General features: G+C 41.6%; 1 protein-coding gene across 6 annotated transcripts in view; it reads left to right on the forward strand.

Annotated features, from left to right (window-relative positions):
* Window positions 1–16,814, forward strand: part of LOC138948926 (mechanosensory protein 2-like) — a 29,241-nt gene extending 12,427 nt beyond the window's left edge. For all 6 annotated transcript variants that reach the window (XM_070320586.1, XM_070320583.1, XM_070320582.1 and 3 more), the window contains exons 3-8: window positions 567–679; window positions 10,700–10,855; window positions 11,451–11,654; window positions 12,638–12,693; window positions 14,291–14,369; window positions 14,733–16,814. In XM_070320586.1, coding sequence (XP_070176687.1) covers window positions 567–679; window positions 10,700–10,855; window positions 11,451–11,654; window positions 12,638–12,693; window positions 14,291–14,369; window positions 14,733–14,918 — 794 coding nt within the window. In that variant the 3' untranslated portion in view covers window positions 14,919–16,814. The remainder of the gene's footprint in view (window positions 1–566; window positions 680–10,699; window positions 10,856–11,450; window positions 11,655–12,637; window positions 12,694–14,290; window positions 14,370–14,732) is intronic.
* Window positions 16,815–17,522: the final 708 nt, after the last annotated feature.

Here is a 17,522-nt window from a genome sequence, read left to right on the forward strand (position 1 = left end):
GGTGAGACTGAGAAGGGCAGGATACTGTTTGATACACAATTGTGCCGTATGTAAATGAGTGCATACTGAAGTTTAAAGGTACACTCCTTCTCGGCATTTAAGCCATTATCTTGTCATCCACTTATACTGACCACAGATCTGACCTTGCTTGACCAAGGGATAAGAACGTCCTTCCACTGACTTGGTCCAACGCCAGCAAACATCAACAGCCTGACAGCATTCTGTGCGGAATCACTTTGTGGTTGTTGTTGTTTTGTGTGTTTTTTTTTTGTTTTTTTGTTTTTTTTTTGGGGGGGGGGGATGTACAATGTAGTAGTATAAAACTTAGTACAGTGGAACACCCCCCCCCCCCCCTTTTTTTTAAGACCTGAACGAATAAAAAAAACCAGGTCTTTAAAGGGACTGAGTTAGTCTTACAATGGAGTTAAATTTACAGACATTGTAAACAGAAAATCAGAAAAAATCAAGGTCTTATAAAGGGGGAAGTCTTCAATGGGGGGGGGGGGGGGGGGGTGTCTTAAAAGGTGTGTTTCACTGTATCAACTTGGTCTGTGGTCAACTTGCAGATGAGGATCATGATTCGGATGGTGACATCGGATGCTGTGGTTACGTCCTGACGGGCATTTCACTATTCCTGTGTGTTATCACCTTCCCACTCTCCCTGTGTATGTGTATCAAGGTAAGAAGATCTACTAATTGTAACTTAGTTTACAGTGCTACCTGTGATGAAAGTGTCCTTACATTCCAGGTGGCAGTAGTCATCCAAAATGATATCCAAAGTAGGTCTGGTATAGGTGTAATGTCCTGAAAGTTTCAAACCAATCCACCAGGTCATTGTTGAATACAGCGCTTTTTGTCATAGTAGTAAGTACCCTTCAAAATTAACGCTAAATCCTCCCGTTTTCGACCTGTCATACGATCAACACCTACATCAGTAGGAATGGCATAATACAAGATATACCAAAGTCAACTATTCCAAATAACCTGTTCTGGGTAGATGATCCAGTTTACGTTCTACTCCTATGAAAAAGTTGCCAAGTTGTACCTATTCTGAATTTTGTCAATTTGGTATAAGACATTTTTGTCACGTTGATTTTTACCCTTATTTGAGCGGCAGTCAAGTGACCCCTGTAAATATACATCTTTGATCCGAGAAGTGTGCAAGATAGCCAGGTTGAGTATTAAATGGCATAGCTAGTTTGAATGAAATGACATGTTCGGATGTGAAAGTTGTCGCAATAACTTTGTTGCTAGTTTAGTTGGTTAGTGTTGTAGTTTATTTTTGCTTGCGTGTTAGGTTTTTTGTGTGTTTGTTTGTTTGTTTGTTTTGCTGTTGTTTAAATGTGCATCAGGATATACTGCACCAGAGAGAGTTTTATGTTTGTCTCATGTTGATGGCACCTTTGTTCATTGTGTTGTCTTTGACTTAATCCTTGGAATAAAGATCAGCTCTTAAATGCTCTCTCTCTCTCTCTCTCTCTCTCTCTCTCTCTCTCTCTCTCTCTCTCTCTCTCTCTCTCTCTCTCTCTCTCTCTCTCTCTCTCTCTCTCTCTCTCTCTCTCTCTCTCTCCCTTCCAGAGTATTCTCTTCTTGAAAACCATAATTTATGATGTATAGAATTTGTTTGACTATTTCCCAGCATGTCTGTTGGTTTAAACAATGTTTTGTTTCCATTTACTTGTATGAAATGTACATACATTTATAAATACGAAAAAGTCTATGGCTTGTGATGGTGGTCTTCAAACACATTTTAAATCAAAATTAAGTGAGCAATAGACAGGCAGAAACGTAGTATGCGCACACAAAAGCATTCAGAGAGATGAAGACAAATATATAATCCAAATTAAATATCAGAAAAAAAATAAAGCTTACAAAATTGAGGATAAGTAAATAGTGTAAGAGAGAGAGAGAGAGAGAGAGAGAGAGAGAGAGAGAGAGAGAGAGAGAGAGAGAGAGAGAGAGAGAGTCACGTTTCAATATATCACAAAAGGTGATTATGAACGGTTAGTTACTGCTAACTAACTAACCACACCACGATCCACTCTCGCAGTCATACAAATCGATAGAATCAACAAAAGTATAAGTTTCAGACGCCTGTTTATATACTATCTCGCCACCTCCCTCGAGACTTCACTCCAAAAGATGTTTTACGTTCAAAACGTAAAATATAGGTCACTGACAAAAATGCCAGTTAAAGTTTAGAAAATGATATTAATAACACGCTGATCCCGTGTATAGATAGGAAAGATAGCCGGTTATGCAAAAGCGCTGGTTAAATGCAGGTGTCACACACCCCACGTTGTCACCACTCAAATATAATCACAAATATAAAAGATGACTCAGTGGTAAGAAAGGCGCAATGACATGGCACACTTAGCTTTTTGCCACTGAGTGGGCGACCCGTGAATAGTCTATCTCCACAACTGCTCCGTTGACTATAGTGCCGGTTAATTGGCGTTGAACAAAGCAGGGAATAGTGGAGGTCAAGGTCGCTATGGCGGAGGGGTAGTGTTTGTGTCTGAGCTCTGCAATGCGTCGTTGTTTTTGGTGGGAAATGCTACGTTCTTGGACATGAAAAGTTGCAGGTGTTATTGTGATGCTATGCTTTATGTGCTTCACAAATTTCAGTGCTGAGAGTTTTGTACATTTTCTGTACTCTGCATATTTGAGTGCAAAAGTGTTGAATGTCTTCAAACAGTGAGTACTTTCTTTAAAAAAATGTGTACCCTCGCGTGCTACTTCGCCTTTCTCTGACTTTATCTCGCTTTTCTCGCTTTGACTTTGACTTGAATCGACTAGCCTCGGACAAGCGACCTGTGTATTGTACTTTACTGTTATCACGTGCTTTCTGAGACACCGTGCTTGACACACTTGACACGCTCCGTGCTCTCTTGTCGTTTCGTGACCCAGTGCCCCGGTGTCCTACTGCCTACTGCCCCACTGCTCTAGTGACCGAACAACCCATTGGCTGGGAGAACGAACGTGTTCACAGCGGTCACAGCGTACCATCATACTGTTCTCCATCGCTCATGTCTGTTGTGGTAAAGCGTGTCGCTTCTTCTCCTTTGTCCGACGACGGTGAGGACGCCAAACGCCCCTGCGCGGACGGTAGCTACCTCGACGACGACCCCGACGCCACGATCATTACGCAGGCGGAGGGAAGTGCGGAAACCCATCCGCCCGCCATGTCCATCAGGGAGGAGTTCAGGGTGGCACTCCGCGACCCGGAGATCCAGCAGATGCTAGCTCACGCTATGTGCAGTGAGCTAAAGGAGGAGGTCGCACTTCTACGACAGACAATAGAGAAGCAAGAGCACGAGATAACCCAGCTCAAAGACCAGGTCGATCATCTCGAGCAGTATGGTCGACGTAACATCGTCCGGGTAGGTCCGATACCCGAAGCACCGGGTGAAAACACGGACGCCCTTGTAACCATTCTGGCCAAAAGCATCGGTGTGGAGCTGACGCCAGACGCCATCGACCGCAGTCATCGGGTCGGGAAGAGGTCTGAGGTTCCTGGCACTCGCCCCCGCTCCATCATTGTGAAGCTGTCGTCCTACCGCTGGAAAGAGGCTCTCATGAGGTCCAGGAGAGCCTTGAAGGATGTCGACACCGGAAAGCTTTTTCCAGATCTACACTGGCCGCCCCTGCCCTCAAGCACCAGGCCAGGCCCCAAGAAGTCAGCCTCATCAGTGTTCATCAACGAGGACCTGACCAAGATTCGAGCCGAGATGGCAGCGAAGTGTCGCGAGTTCCTCAGAGAAGAGAAAGTTGATGGCACTTGGACCAGGGATGGGGCCATTTTCATCAAGAAAGGCGAAACAGTGCACAGACTGACCACCATGCGCGAAGTCAGACTGTATGCTCGCTAAGATCTCATGGCACTCCACCAATTCATTGAGTCAGTCATCGAGACATGACAGCCACATGACAACCACTGTGACCGTGTGTGCGTGTGTGCGTGTGTGTGTGTGTGTGTGTGTGCGTGTGTGTGTGTGTGTCTGTGTGCGTGCGTGCGTGTGCGTGCGTGAGTGTACGCGCATGGCTGTTGTCGTGGTTGACATTATTGTATGTATACTTTCTGTACCCACAAGTACATTTATCCTACGATTGACTTAGACTATTTTCCTTCGATTGACTTACTGTGTGGGTGAGTGCATAGGCATAGTTGTTGTTATAGTTGTATTCTTATTTGTATCTTTTTGTATCCATGAGTACACCTATCTAACGCTTCTATGTGATACAATATATCTTATATATATATATATATATATATATATATGTACAAACACCACTGTAAATGCCCACCAAGATACCTAGTTCGTCTGATTTGATTGTATTCGCATTGCTGCTCAAATTCAACTCTACCCTTGACTTTCATGAACACCTTTGTTTGTGATCGTACTTCATTGTTGCTGTTCTCCTTTCTGTTGGTTCTTTGCGAGTTTTCCATATTGTTTATATTTACTTTCTTTTCTAGTTTTTCTTTTAAAGTTGCTTTTTCACTTTGACATATCGCTCTGTTCCAATTTATACACTGAACGTAATTCTAAAAATGTCATTCCTACTTAGAACTTCGATATTTCTGCTCTGTTCACCCAACTGTCCTCTTTCTCCTTTCCTGATGGAGACATTTTTTTCTCCGTCCAAGAGTGTGCTTCCTCCGAGAGACCAGTGTGAACGATCGCCACCGCTTCTGGCCCCGTCTCCTTTTGTGTTCCTTAGCGAAACTGTGACATAATGTTTGTATCACTAGCTTGTTACAGGGCCAGAATCGGGGGTTATCACTCAATAGCGGTCGGCCTGTCCAATAAAAAATTAAACTTTCTGAATATTTCAAATATTTACTCTTTTCTCGCATTGCTTTTTATGGGCAAAGAAGGCTGTCCTCTTGCGTTGTTACAATACAATACAATACAATACAATACAATAACTTTATTAATCTCTAAAAGAGAAATTACATTGCTGAGCGTTTGTGTCCGTAATAATAACATACATAAAACATTCAAGATAAACATTTGTTCTTTGTCCTGAGAAAATATAGCACATTGGTTATCACATAAGAAAGTATATTAAAAATAAATTAACATGCATTCACCATCAACAATGCACAAAAGAAACTCCATTGTTTATCTAACCAAACATTCTTTAAATCGCATCTACTCGGTCGAAAGACAGCCCCATCCAAGAATGTGACACAACAAGCCGAATCTATTAAACCACGTAATCAACTTACCCACATTGCACCAGTTAGCGTATCCTTCTTCTATATAATACTTATTAACCTTGCCAGCTATCTGATCTGCCTTGCTGGCGACATTCACCCGAACCCTGGACCGTCACGAACTAAGAAACCTAGCGAGCTATCTGTTATACACATAAATGCTAGAAGTATCAGAAACAAATTAGATATAATAGAAACAGAGACTAGTACCCACGATATTATAACGATCTCAGAGACATGGCTTTCGGAGACCACGTCTAACGACGACATTCATCTTGAAGGTTATCACCCCCCAATTCGTAAAGACAGACCTAACGACCCCCACGGCGGGGTAGCAGTATACGTGAAAAACACTCTTGTGTGCAAACCAAGGCATGACCTTCTGATCCCCCAGCTTGAGGCCGTATGGGTTGAAACTAGATTAAACCAGGATACGTTGTTAATAGGTACATTTTATAGGCCGCCTAACTCTAATGTAGAATACTGGAAACTCATCGATCAGTCGATTAAAAATGTCGCCGCTTCAGAGCATATGTTTATTATTCTTGGTGATTTCAATTCAGATTTTACAAACAACCCGTCGCAGCATCTTCTTGATATTATCACTCTAAACAGTCTACAACAACTAGTTACACTTCCGACCCGCGTTACAGAAACAACATCGTCATGCATTGACCTTATTCTTACCTCGAGTGTAGACATCGTGCAAAGCATTAACGTTCTACCCCCTATTTGCAGCGACCATTCTGTGCCATGTGCGACAATTAAGAAACACATACATAAAACTCCTGCATCTAAAAGAACAATATTTAACTATTCCAAATTAAACAAAGAAAAATTCCTTACCGAACTGAGGAAAATCGACTGGATGAGCATTGCAACGCTACACACTGTCAACGAAGCAGCCAGGTCATTTTCCGAAAAGCTGTTAAGTGTCGCAAGACTATGCATGCCAGTAAAGACAATAACTGTTCGCGATCAAGACGCACCATGGATGACAGAGGAAATTATAAAACTACGCGACAAAAAAAGATCAGTTCATGATACAGCAGTGCGACTAAACACACCTGAGGCCTGGGAACACTTTCGTATGACTCGCAATAATTATACTGACGCAATTCGAAATCGGAAATTAGAATATATAAAAGAATTAGACAAAAAAGTATCCAGTGGAGATAACTTTGGTACTAAAAATTGGTGGAAACTAGTTAAATCATTCTTATCAAAGAAAGGATCAAACCCCAATGAAATTCCTCCTTTGACGTCAAACGGAACAACCTACTATACTAACCTAGAAAAAGCAAACTTGTTCAACGACTTCTTTATCCAACAGTCCATTGTCGAAGACGATATGTCAGACATTCCTGAAGTACCAAGGCTTCCTTGCAGAATAAACACTCTCACACTTTCAGTCGAAGAAGTTATAAATACGATTAACAAACTAGACAAAACAAAAGCAGTCGGTCCAGACGAAATCCACAACAGAATTTTAATTGAGAGCTGCGAAGTGATTTGTGACAGCCTAACTGCACTGTTTAATCGGTCTTTACGTGAAGGACTTTTTCCGTCAGTTTGGAAAATAGCCCACGTTTCACCAGTTCATAAAAAGGGAAACAAAGATACATGTAGTAATTATCGTCCAATCTCCCTCCTAAGCTGTGTTGGCAAAACACTAGAGAAATGCATACAAATTCATGTCTTTGACTACTTAACACAAAACAATATCATTACAGAGTCGCAGTCCGGTTTCATCCCTGGAGACTCAACTGTTTACCAGCTTCTTACAATATACAATGACATATGCAAATCACTCGATAATAGAATAACTACCCAAGCAATCTTCTTTGATATATCCAAAGCATTCGATAGAGTTTGGCACCGGGGCTTATTGCATAAACTCGAAGCCGTTGGAATTAATGGGCCATTATTAAACTGGTTTACAGACTACCTAACAGATCGAAAGCAAGCAGTTGTATTAAAAGGCAGTAAATCAACTTATCTTCCAGTAGTAGCGGGAGTTCCTCAAGGATCAGTGCTTGGACCTTTGCTTTTCCTAATTTATGTAAACGACATTGTACGTGACATAGAATCTACGATTAAGCTTTTTGCTGACGACACTAGCATGTACTTGTCTTTAGCCAATCACAACATCCGTGCCGAAATTTTAAACTCAGATCTTGAAAAAATTGTAAATTGGGCAGAAACATGGAAGGTAGCATTTAACCATGCAAAAACTGAATTGGTGAACTTTTGTACACAAAGAACCCCTGATATCGCAGATCTAAACTTTGGCAATACCATCCTTGAAAGTTCCCAAAATCACAAACACTTAGGAATAATAATACAAAACAACTGTAAATGGGATGAACATATAAAATCTCTTGTTGCAAAGTGCAGAACTCTCGTAGCTTGCTTGCGAACATACAAATATAGACTGAGTCGAAAATCATTGGAAATTATGTTTAAATCCTTCATTCTACCACACTTTGATTATTGCGACATAATATGGGACAATTGTAGCAAAACCCTAACAGATGAACTCGAAAAGTTAAACCTAGATGCAATACGAACAATCATCGGAGCTGTCCGCGGAACCAGTCACTTTAAGCTTTACGGAGAATCTGGACTCCAATCATTATCTGAAAGGCGTAACCGTCATAAACTAACAATGTTCCATAAAATTATTCACGACAAGACCCCCCCATACCTACAAGCAGCACTCCCACCTCTCGTAGCAGCCAACAACCCCTACCACAGACGCCGCCCCTTAGAACGAAGTATACCCCCACATCGAACAGAAACGTACAAAACATCCTTTTTTCCTTCGACAACAGTACTCTGGAACCAACTACCTGAACAAATGCAGTTAACTGACTCCCTCGGGGAATTTAAACATTACTTAACAAAAGACGACACACAAATTCCCGTTTACTTCTACAGTGGCAGTCGACAAACACAAATAATCCACACAAAAATGAGACTTAATATTAGTGATCTAAAGAAAGACTTAGTTGAGCGACACCTTGCGGAAAACAGCGTATGCGACTGTGGTGATGGAACAGAAACTGCAACACACTTCTTACTAGAATGCCGTTTACACTTAGCTGCAAGAAACAACACAATCAACAAACTAACCAACAACCTCATACACACAGATATTCTACTTCATGGAAACCCCTCCTTGCAAACAAAAATTAACAAAAAAATCTTTTTAACAGTGCAGGAATTTATTGGACAGTCCGGCCGTTTCGAACAGATAAACATGTAAAGTGAAAGCAAAATCGACACGTCTACTCGTCTCTCTCTCTCTCTCTCTTTCTCTCTCTCTCTCTCTCTCTCTCTCTCTCTCTCTCTCTCTCTCTCTCTCTCTCTCTCTCTCTCTCTCTCTCTCTCTCTCTCTCTCTCTCTCTCCCTCTTTCTCTCTCTCTCTCTCTCACTCTCCCTCTCCCTCCCTCTCCCTCCCTCCCTCTCTCCCTCCCTATCTCTTACTCGCAAACACCATAAATATTATATATGTATTCCCAAACGGATTTTTGTTTTGATGTACAATTTTCATTCAATTTTCTTTTCATGTTTGCAAGCTTTTCATTTAAACTGTACAATAGCCGCCATTTATATTATATGTAATTTTCTAGAAATAGTGAACACCACTATAAGCATTATGCTTGTTGTTGTTTACTCAATATGCGTTTTTTGTAAATAATGCACAAACGTTAAATAAAACAGTTTAAACCAATAGTGGAGATATCAGGCGCCTCACTCAGTCGCTGAAGGTCCTCCCCGTAGTTACCATAAATGGTAAGAAATGTAGAATGGTGGGACAACAACAGCGACAGCAATCCACCAGAACACCAGGTTACAGCATACCGAAGTCCCGGCTACCGCATACCCGCAACACCGCAGATATACGTAGATAAGTAAGAAAGTAGGCTGCAACAAAAAGCATCGGTGCACTAAACATGCCACGCAACCCTTCACCCTCCACCTTCAAACATGTCACCTTTACATATTTGATCGAGCACGTGGCCTGCACAAACGAACTTTTAAAACAACAAATCAGCTATTTTCCTTCCTTCTCTCCATATCTGCAAAAACCATATACAGATTATTATTGTAGCGTCACAAAGAGCAAATTATGCACTAACCTGGAAAGAACAACAGAGAGTATTTCATTCCACAAACACAGACTCGTCAACCGCGTTAAATAACGATGTATTACCTCAACAGCCTATGTTGGTAGCTCTCCTTTAAGCGAATCCGCTTTCTGTGTATGGCTATCGCCCGCCGACGACTTTCCTGCCACACTCCCCCTTGCGCTGAATTCCTTTATGCGTTGGACAAATTCCCCCGCTCAGCCAAGAGTCACACCTGACGACCCTCGTCGTCAAAATAACATGTAGACGGTGAAAAGTGGTCCCTTCTTGTCGTTCCCAGAAAGCCCTACTGTACTTGCAGAACGGCACGCTGTCATGAAATGGTATTTCACCAACGTGTTGTAGACCAACAAACTTCTGGGAACAAAAAAACCTGTCCTTCTCTCTGGCCGTCAAATGTTGAAGTCCCCCGTTTCATGTCCTCACAAAACAACCTTGAAAATATCACGTGACTCCGCGTGTCACATATCCAGTTCAGTCACCGTCAGTTTTGCCCTGACAGCAGAAATCACCCACGTGGAACCCCTGCAAAACGAAATCCCCGTGCTGCGCTATGCTTTGTCAGCGGTTTCATACCGTCACCCCGACTCAAGCACAGGCGCTTTCCATCACAATTGGAGATAGGCACCCGACAGAGTGTTCCTTTCTCCGTCCATGTCACCCAATCGTGACAGAGAGAGAGAGAGGTTCTGTGTTTGTCTAATAATGTCTAAACCGTCCAGTACGTTTAATATTATTATAGACGGTTTTATATATGTTAATCTTGTCAGACAAACTTACATTCATATCCCCTTCCAGCAGTGTAGAAAGAATAATAAAACGACTATGGAGGGTGCTCATGATTTCATGACGTTTCTGCAAATAGGTTGGGCAGTCCAAAAAATATTGAGTTACTGTTTCTGTACCAGTGCTGCGTTCTCATAGATATCGTTTCTTAAATACCGGTAAACTAAATGTTGCTTTAAATCACTAATCGACAGTCTCAACTGGCAATGTAAATTTTCTAGGTCTAGTGTGTCTGTTTGTTTTAATACAGTCAAACCTGTCCTTAACGAATACCCAAGAGACTGACCAAAAGTCGTCGTTATAGACAGGTCTTCTCTGCTGAAAGTTGAATTAAGCTTAGCTTTAGAACAGAAATTCGCCTGGGATCCTTTTGTGTGGTCGTTGTGGACAGGTGGTCGCAGGTTCGACTGTATAACGTCATTGGAGACTAGGCCAGTTCTGACAAACTTTACCTATTAGGTATATTCCGTATTCTTTCAGATTCCTTGGTCTCAAAACATGTCTGATTTGTATTGTTGTCTTTATCAATTTCCAGATTGTCCAGGAATACGAGAGAGCTGTGATTTACCGACTGGGTCGACTGGTGTCAGGGGGGGCCAAAGGTCCTGGAATGTTCTTCATCCTGCCCTGTATTGACGAGTACAAGAAGGTGGACCTCAGGACCGTGTCTTTCGATGTTCCACCCCAGGAGGTCACTGTGTTTTCTGGACTTTCTGCATGGCCAGCGTTATTGTTGGTGTTAATAACATTATCATTGTCTTTGTTGTTATCATTGAAGTCAGGAGCATATATCATCATCATCATCATCATCATCATCATCATCATCATCATCATCATCATGAGTATTGTACTTATTTGATGAATAGTTGATTTAAGCGAGTAGTGGTGATAGTTCAGACGATCATGGCTCGTCCCCACGCAAAAGATGACCACATTGTCTGGTTTAGACACTTGGTTGAATCTGTTCTCTAAAAACTCAGTCCACTTTTAGTACCATTCAAAAACAGCACCCCGCATTCAGGGAAGCCTTTTCAAAGAACCAAAAACATGCCAGGTTGTTAAAAATGAGTAAAGGGGGGGGGGGGCCATAATTTTGACTTTGAAATTTTTTTTATCAAGCGCTCTTGGTTCATGTTCAAGGAACATAACTTCATGATTAAGTGTTGACAGAAAGAGAGAGGGAGTGCGGGGAGGGAGAGAGAGAGAGAGAGAGAGAGAGGAAGAGAGAGAGAAAATTTCGGGCATCGGTGTTCTTGAATTTTACCCCTTATTTTAACACCCTCCAGGTGTTGACCCGTGACTCGGTGACTGTGGCTGTGGACGCCGTGGTGTACTACCGTGTGAATGATGCCGTGTACTCCGTCAACAATGTTGAGAACGCTGCCCGCTCCACCCAGCTGCTGGCAGCCACCACCCTGCGTAACACTCTGGGCACCAAAGCCCTGGCTGAGATCCTGTCCGAAAGAGAGCATATCAGTCAACTCATGCAGGTGGGTTGGAGCTGGGGGTTTAGTTGAACAGTGGAACCTCTCTTTTGAGGCCTCCAAATCCCCCGAAGTTGGAGTATGGTGAACTAGAGTGGCGGTGTAAAAACGGGTATTGAAATATAAACCCACTCCTGAAAAAACACGAGTGATACGTAGGAGTGTCAGCCCATGAAGGCAGAAGAAGAAAACGAATCTTTAAAATTCTGAGAAATTTGGGACTTAAAAGGGAGTCTTCTTCTTCTTCTTGTCGATCACTCAGATGGAAACGCCGGTTCCCCGCGCAAATGTTGCCGTGCGCTGTAGGTCGTCCAGACTGCCATAGAGCTTCCCTTGCACCGTGGTCGCCTCCGCCAAAAGGGAGTCTTAAAACGGGAGTAATTTTACCGAGATGCTTAACAGAAAGTCTCAAGGAGCATTATACGTCTTGAAAGGGGGATAGGTCTTAAATTAGGGGGTCTTAAAGTTCAACGGGCATCCTTCTTTAACTTATTCCTTTCGTTATTGATGTAGAGGTTGAATTCAAGGTCTGCTCAACCAAGTTCTTTTATTAATCTAATAACTATTTGCATGTCTGCTTGTCCACTACAAAGACGTAGTTTAAAGCCTGTGTTATATGTTTACAAGTGCGACTGGTGATTGACATGACTGACTGTCAGAGCGTGTCCACAGAGCACACATCTACAACCACACAGAACAAACAATACGCAGAGTTTGAGAGCGTCTCTACAGAGCACACATCTACAACCTCAGACAAACAATTCGCAGAGTTTCATGTGTCTAGATACACTCATGTTTATATTTACTAGAAAGCGTTAGCTGTATCTGTACCTGTGAGTGTTTGTAAGTTTGTACGGCTATACTTTGGTTAGATAAAATAACGGTAAACGTTGCAGTTAAATCAACAGGAATAAGGAATTTGTTATCATTGGAAATGTTAAAATAATGCCCCATCAAATGCTAAAAGTGATGATGTTTATCTCTTTCAGGGTGCTCTGGACGAGGCCACTGACCCGTGGGGAATCAAGGTTGAACGCGTGGAAGTGTGAGTATTCAATTGGCTTTTCTCTATGCTCTTCACCTTCACCACTATTTAACCCTTTCGCTGCCAATCAAAACTTCCTGACTGCCAGGGAATATTGGAGTTCGGGGTGTAATAATTCACAAAAAATTCTAGCTCCAAACTGGCAGTAGGTAGGAAAGTAAAACCTATGTTATTTTTAAAGGAAATTCAACCAAGAATCTGTTTTTAGTATCTAATCATGGAAATAATGCACAAGTGCAGGACGGGTATACCCGTCCTAAGGCAGTCAAGGGGTTAATAACAAAACCAGGAAGTACTAAAATAGAGTAGGAAGGGAAATCATCCCACCAGGAATAACCTGTCCCATGAAGGGTAACGTCTTTTGTTTATGCATACCTCAGATGGGTAGATTTGATTGGTGCAGGATAACTAATTAAGTTCCCTGTTCTTTTGTCAGGTAAAGGGCGAGGACCACTCATTAAGTTGTGGTAGTATGCTCACAGCTAATGCCTCTACTGGCTTCAGAGGCCTATGAGGATGCAATGAATTGTTTGGTGTCATATATTTGCGATGTATTGTAAGTGATGGGCTCGCAAAGTGAGAAGCAAAAGACCGAACAAAGTGTCAGGCCTTGTTGTTTTTCATGTTGGTGGTCTTTGTACTCAAACTGCTACTCTGTGCTGCTTCTTGCCCCGGGAACACTAGACGTTGTTGCCTCAAATGAGAATGAATGTGTGTGTGTGTGTGTGTGTGTGTGTGTGTGTGTGTGTGTGTGTGTGTGTGTGTGTGTGTGTGTGTGTGTGTGTGTGTGTGTGTGTGTGTGTGTGTGTGTGTGTGTGTGTGGAGGAGGATGGAGGGAGGTGGGGAATGTCCGAATATCCGTTCACGACATCGACATCGACAGTCTGGATGGGTGACTGATTGTAGTTGTGTGCCTGCTCACGTTTAATGTAGTGATGTTGTTAGAATTCAGTGTTATGTCCATAGAAGCTTAAGCTATGATTGAAAGTTTAAGGCAGTCCTTTTTTGCAGTGTTCTCAGGCTTCGGTCTTCGGTCATTGACACATACTTTTATTTTTATCTGACGCATTGTTCTGACCCCTTGCCGGCAAACTGTTGGATAGTCGTATATGAAGTCTTCTGCCAGTGTCAGATCAGTTTGTTGTAGCCAGACCATATGGACCTATACATATTTTCAATCCAGTTCCAACTGACCTTATGTCCTCTGGGCCTGGGAACAACACTGCCTGGGTGTTCAATCCACATCCCTACCAAAATGACGAAAAAGTTGTCAGAAATTTGAAATAAGTAACATTTAGCAGCCCTGTAAGTCCAAAAATTTTTATGCACTAGCCTTTGGCTATTGCTTCTTAAAATGAAATCGCCAGAGAGCAACTTTTACTCGCCAAACCAACCATTTGTTCCACTAAGTTTCAGCACCTTTACTCGCATTTGGCGAGTAGATGAACATTTCTACTCGCCAGTTACATGTTTCTACTATGGCGAGTAAAATAATCTCCACTCTCAGGGCTGTTTAGACATCTCTTTTCAAATGTGCTTTTATCTGTGTTTGATTTCTGTCGCTAATTGTGTGTTCGTGTGTGTGTGTTTTTTTCAGTAAAGACGTGAGACTGCCCATCCAGCTGCAGAGAGCTATGGCTGCCGAGGCTGAGGCTTCACGAGAAGCACGTGCTAAGGTGAGTGTGTGTCTAGCTGTCTGTCTCCTCCCACCTGTCCATTTTTCTATTCAAGTGTCTGTCTACGAGTGTGTTTGTGTGTCTGTCTACCTGTGGCAATGTTTTTCTCTGTCTGTGCCTGTCTGAATTTCTACAGGTTTGTTTGGGGTTACTGCATAGCCATTGGCGTTAAGACTTCAAAGATACATGTAGTAATCTCAACACAAGGAAGAGATGATCATGTTTGTATTATGCTTTTAGCAGGCTTAGGCCTTGGCTTGGTTTTGAAGTTTCATTAGAAAACTGAATGTTAAGATTCGGCCAGCGAAAGTGTTCTTCCCTGTTCACAGCCCTTTTATTTTCTTACCTCTCCTCATATTCCAGGTGATCGCAGCAGAGGGAGAACAGAAGGCATCGCGCGCCCTGAAGGAGGCTGCTGACATCATGGTGGATTCGCCCGCCGCTCTTCAGCTGCGTTACCTGCAGACCCTCAACTCCATCTCTGCCGAGAAGAACTCCACCATCATCTTCCCTCTGCCCATGGACTTGTTGAGGGGATTCATGAAATAGAATTGAAACGATTCATGAAGTACAAGGCTCCCACTTTTTGACAAATTCCAGAACTTCTGTGATTTTTAAGATGAGAAACCTATATAAAAATATATATATTAAAAAAATCTTCCTTTTCCACGTGCTCAGATTTAGGTGAAATTGCACCAATTAAAATATAGGCCCTCCTAGAATTTCAGGGATTTTTTAGTTTTGTTGTTGGACCTGTTGAAGTAGATATGAATAGAAACAAAGAACAAACAAACAAAACCTATACAAAAAAGACAGTTTCCACTTTTAGAATGATTTGTATGGATGTAGAATGTTTAATATGCTAAAATAAACATCAACATTTATCTTTGAACATTATTTCATTGTAGCAAGAGAACAAATTTTAAATAATACAGTTGATTGAATATAATGTATGATAAGTAAAAGACCTATAATCCCAGGCAGCAAAGCAATATGCGGGGCATATAGAAAACATGACATGGCATGTTGAAATCATATGGCAAAACCATATGGCAGCCATAGAGAAATTGCAAATGGTTTTTAGAGTGGCAGCCATATGGCTTTTTGGTAGAAATGACATGTCAAAACCACATGTTTGACACATCACAAGTTACATTGTCACATGAAAACCACGTGAATGCCATATCAAAGTGTCATTGCCACATGAAGACCATATATATGCCACATTAAAAGTGACACTATCAAATGAAACCACATTTGGGACACATGCATATGGCAGATGTTTTCTGCATGTCACATGTTTGCTCTATAATTGGCAGCTCTTTACCACATGTTTGCATGCTTGCTAATTATGGTAAAAAAAAGCGTTTTTTTATGATAATGAGAATCAATCCTGATTAATATACTGACAAACCATTCATCATTTAAGGAAATAAAGAAATCCTCCCAAAGATTAAAGGCACAGTAAGCCTCCCATAAACCATCACAGATACTGTCAGGCTTTTACACACAGTACAAACACCATTTCGTTTAAACACTCACCGCTTGAGAACATCCTAGGTGCCCTACGTAAAGAGCGAGCAATTTTCAAAGAATTTATTTTTGCGTGGCCACCCGGATTGTCTGATCAGACAATCGGACGGCGCGTTTTGGCGCTAGACTTAACTTTTAAAATCTAAATAATATATTGACAGCTTGTTACACAAACATTCTTAAATCATAAAAGAATTCTTTTTTCATCAAGATAAGATCAGTACAACTCGAACTTTTGAAAGTTTAAAAAAAGATAGCCGGGAAGCGTGTCCCGCAAAACGTGGTTCTCGTAGCAGACGAATGTTCTGCATGTCGCCAGTTTCTTTGAACGGACAACCGCCACCGCTCAGTTCGTGTGACTCGCAGCCGTTTGTTGCGTTTTAGATTCAGAGGTACACAATAACGTGTTATTGCAGATACAGCGAGTCGCATTGAAATCACAAACTGACTACTAAATTGTGAAAAAAAGGAAAGTGGATCACACGGGTTCATGATGGCTCAGGGGTAAGATAAACAACGACAACAGGTGTGTGGTTTACGCGAGCTAAATAGCCATTCAAACGAACTGTGTCATTTAATGCTTTTAAATGCTGTTGCAAGTGTGTTCGATAAGATTAGAACTTTTTTTTCATGAGAAGATTTAAATCGTTCTGTAAACCATTTGAGATGGACTGGGGCTTTAAAACAAATTGGCAGTCTTTTGTTAGTGACCTCCATGCTTCACATGAAAAGTACCTTTACCTGTTTTGTGTGAAATGAACACTCAGATCTTGTATAATTGAAATTGGGTCATGATTGTATTGGAGATTTCTGAGTTTATTGTTGTCAGCTTCGCAGGAATTGTCACCTTACATGAATCTTGTTACAGAAATGTGATATAGTGCTAGTTTTTGGTTTGTTATAAAATCATGAAACCATCATGTAGGGCAATGATTTGTTTCAATTTGGGAAGGAAAGATTGGATAGAATTTGTCTCTTCGTGTAAAGTGCTTATTGTAAACAGATGTAAATGTTAATATCAAGATTTGTAAATATTTGTTCATCTCTCGCAACACGTGTTGTTTCATAAAGTCTCTTTTGTACCTGTAGTGTTGTTGCCCATCGTGTCTGTTGATTTCTCTCTGCATTTATCTGTTTGCCTCTCTACACTGTCCCTCTGTTGATTTCTCTCTGCATTTATCTGTTTGCCTCTCTACACTGTCCCTCTGTTGATTTCTCTCTGTATTTATCTGTTTGCCTATCTACACTGTCCCTCTGTTGATTTCTCTCTGTATTTATCTGTTTGCCTCTCTACACTGTCTCTCTGTTGATTTCTCTCTGTATTTATCTGTTTGCCTCTCTACACTGTCCCTCTGTTGATTTCTCTCTGTATTTATCTGTTTGCCTCTCTACACTGTCTCTCTGTTGATTTCTCTCTGTATTTATCTGTTTGCCTCTCTACACTGTCCCTCTGTTGATTTCTCTGTATTTATCTGTTTGCCTCTCTACACTGTCCCTCTGTTGATTTCTCTGTATTTATCTGTTTGCCTCTCTACACTGTCCCTCTGTTGATTTCTCTCTGTATTTATCTGTTTGCCTATCTACACTGTCCCTCTGTTGATTTCTCTCTGTATTTATCTG

The sequence above is a fragment of the Littorina saxatilis genome, linkage group LG15 (assembly GCF_037325665.1).
Source record: "Littorina saxatilis isolate snail1 linkage group LG15, US_GU_Lsax_2.0, whole genome shotgun sequence".
Classification (NCBI taxonomy): Eukaryota; Metazoa; Mollusca; class Gastropoda; order Littorinimorpha; family Littorinidae; genus Littorina; species Littorina saxatilis.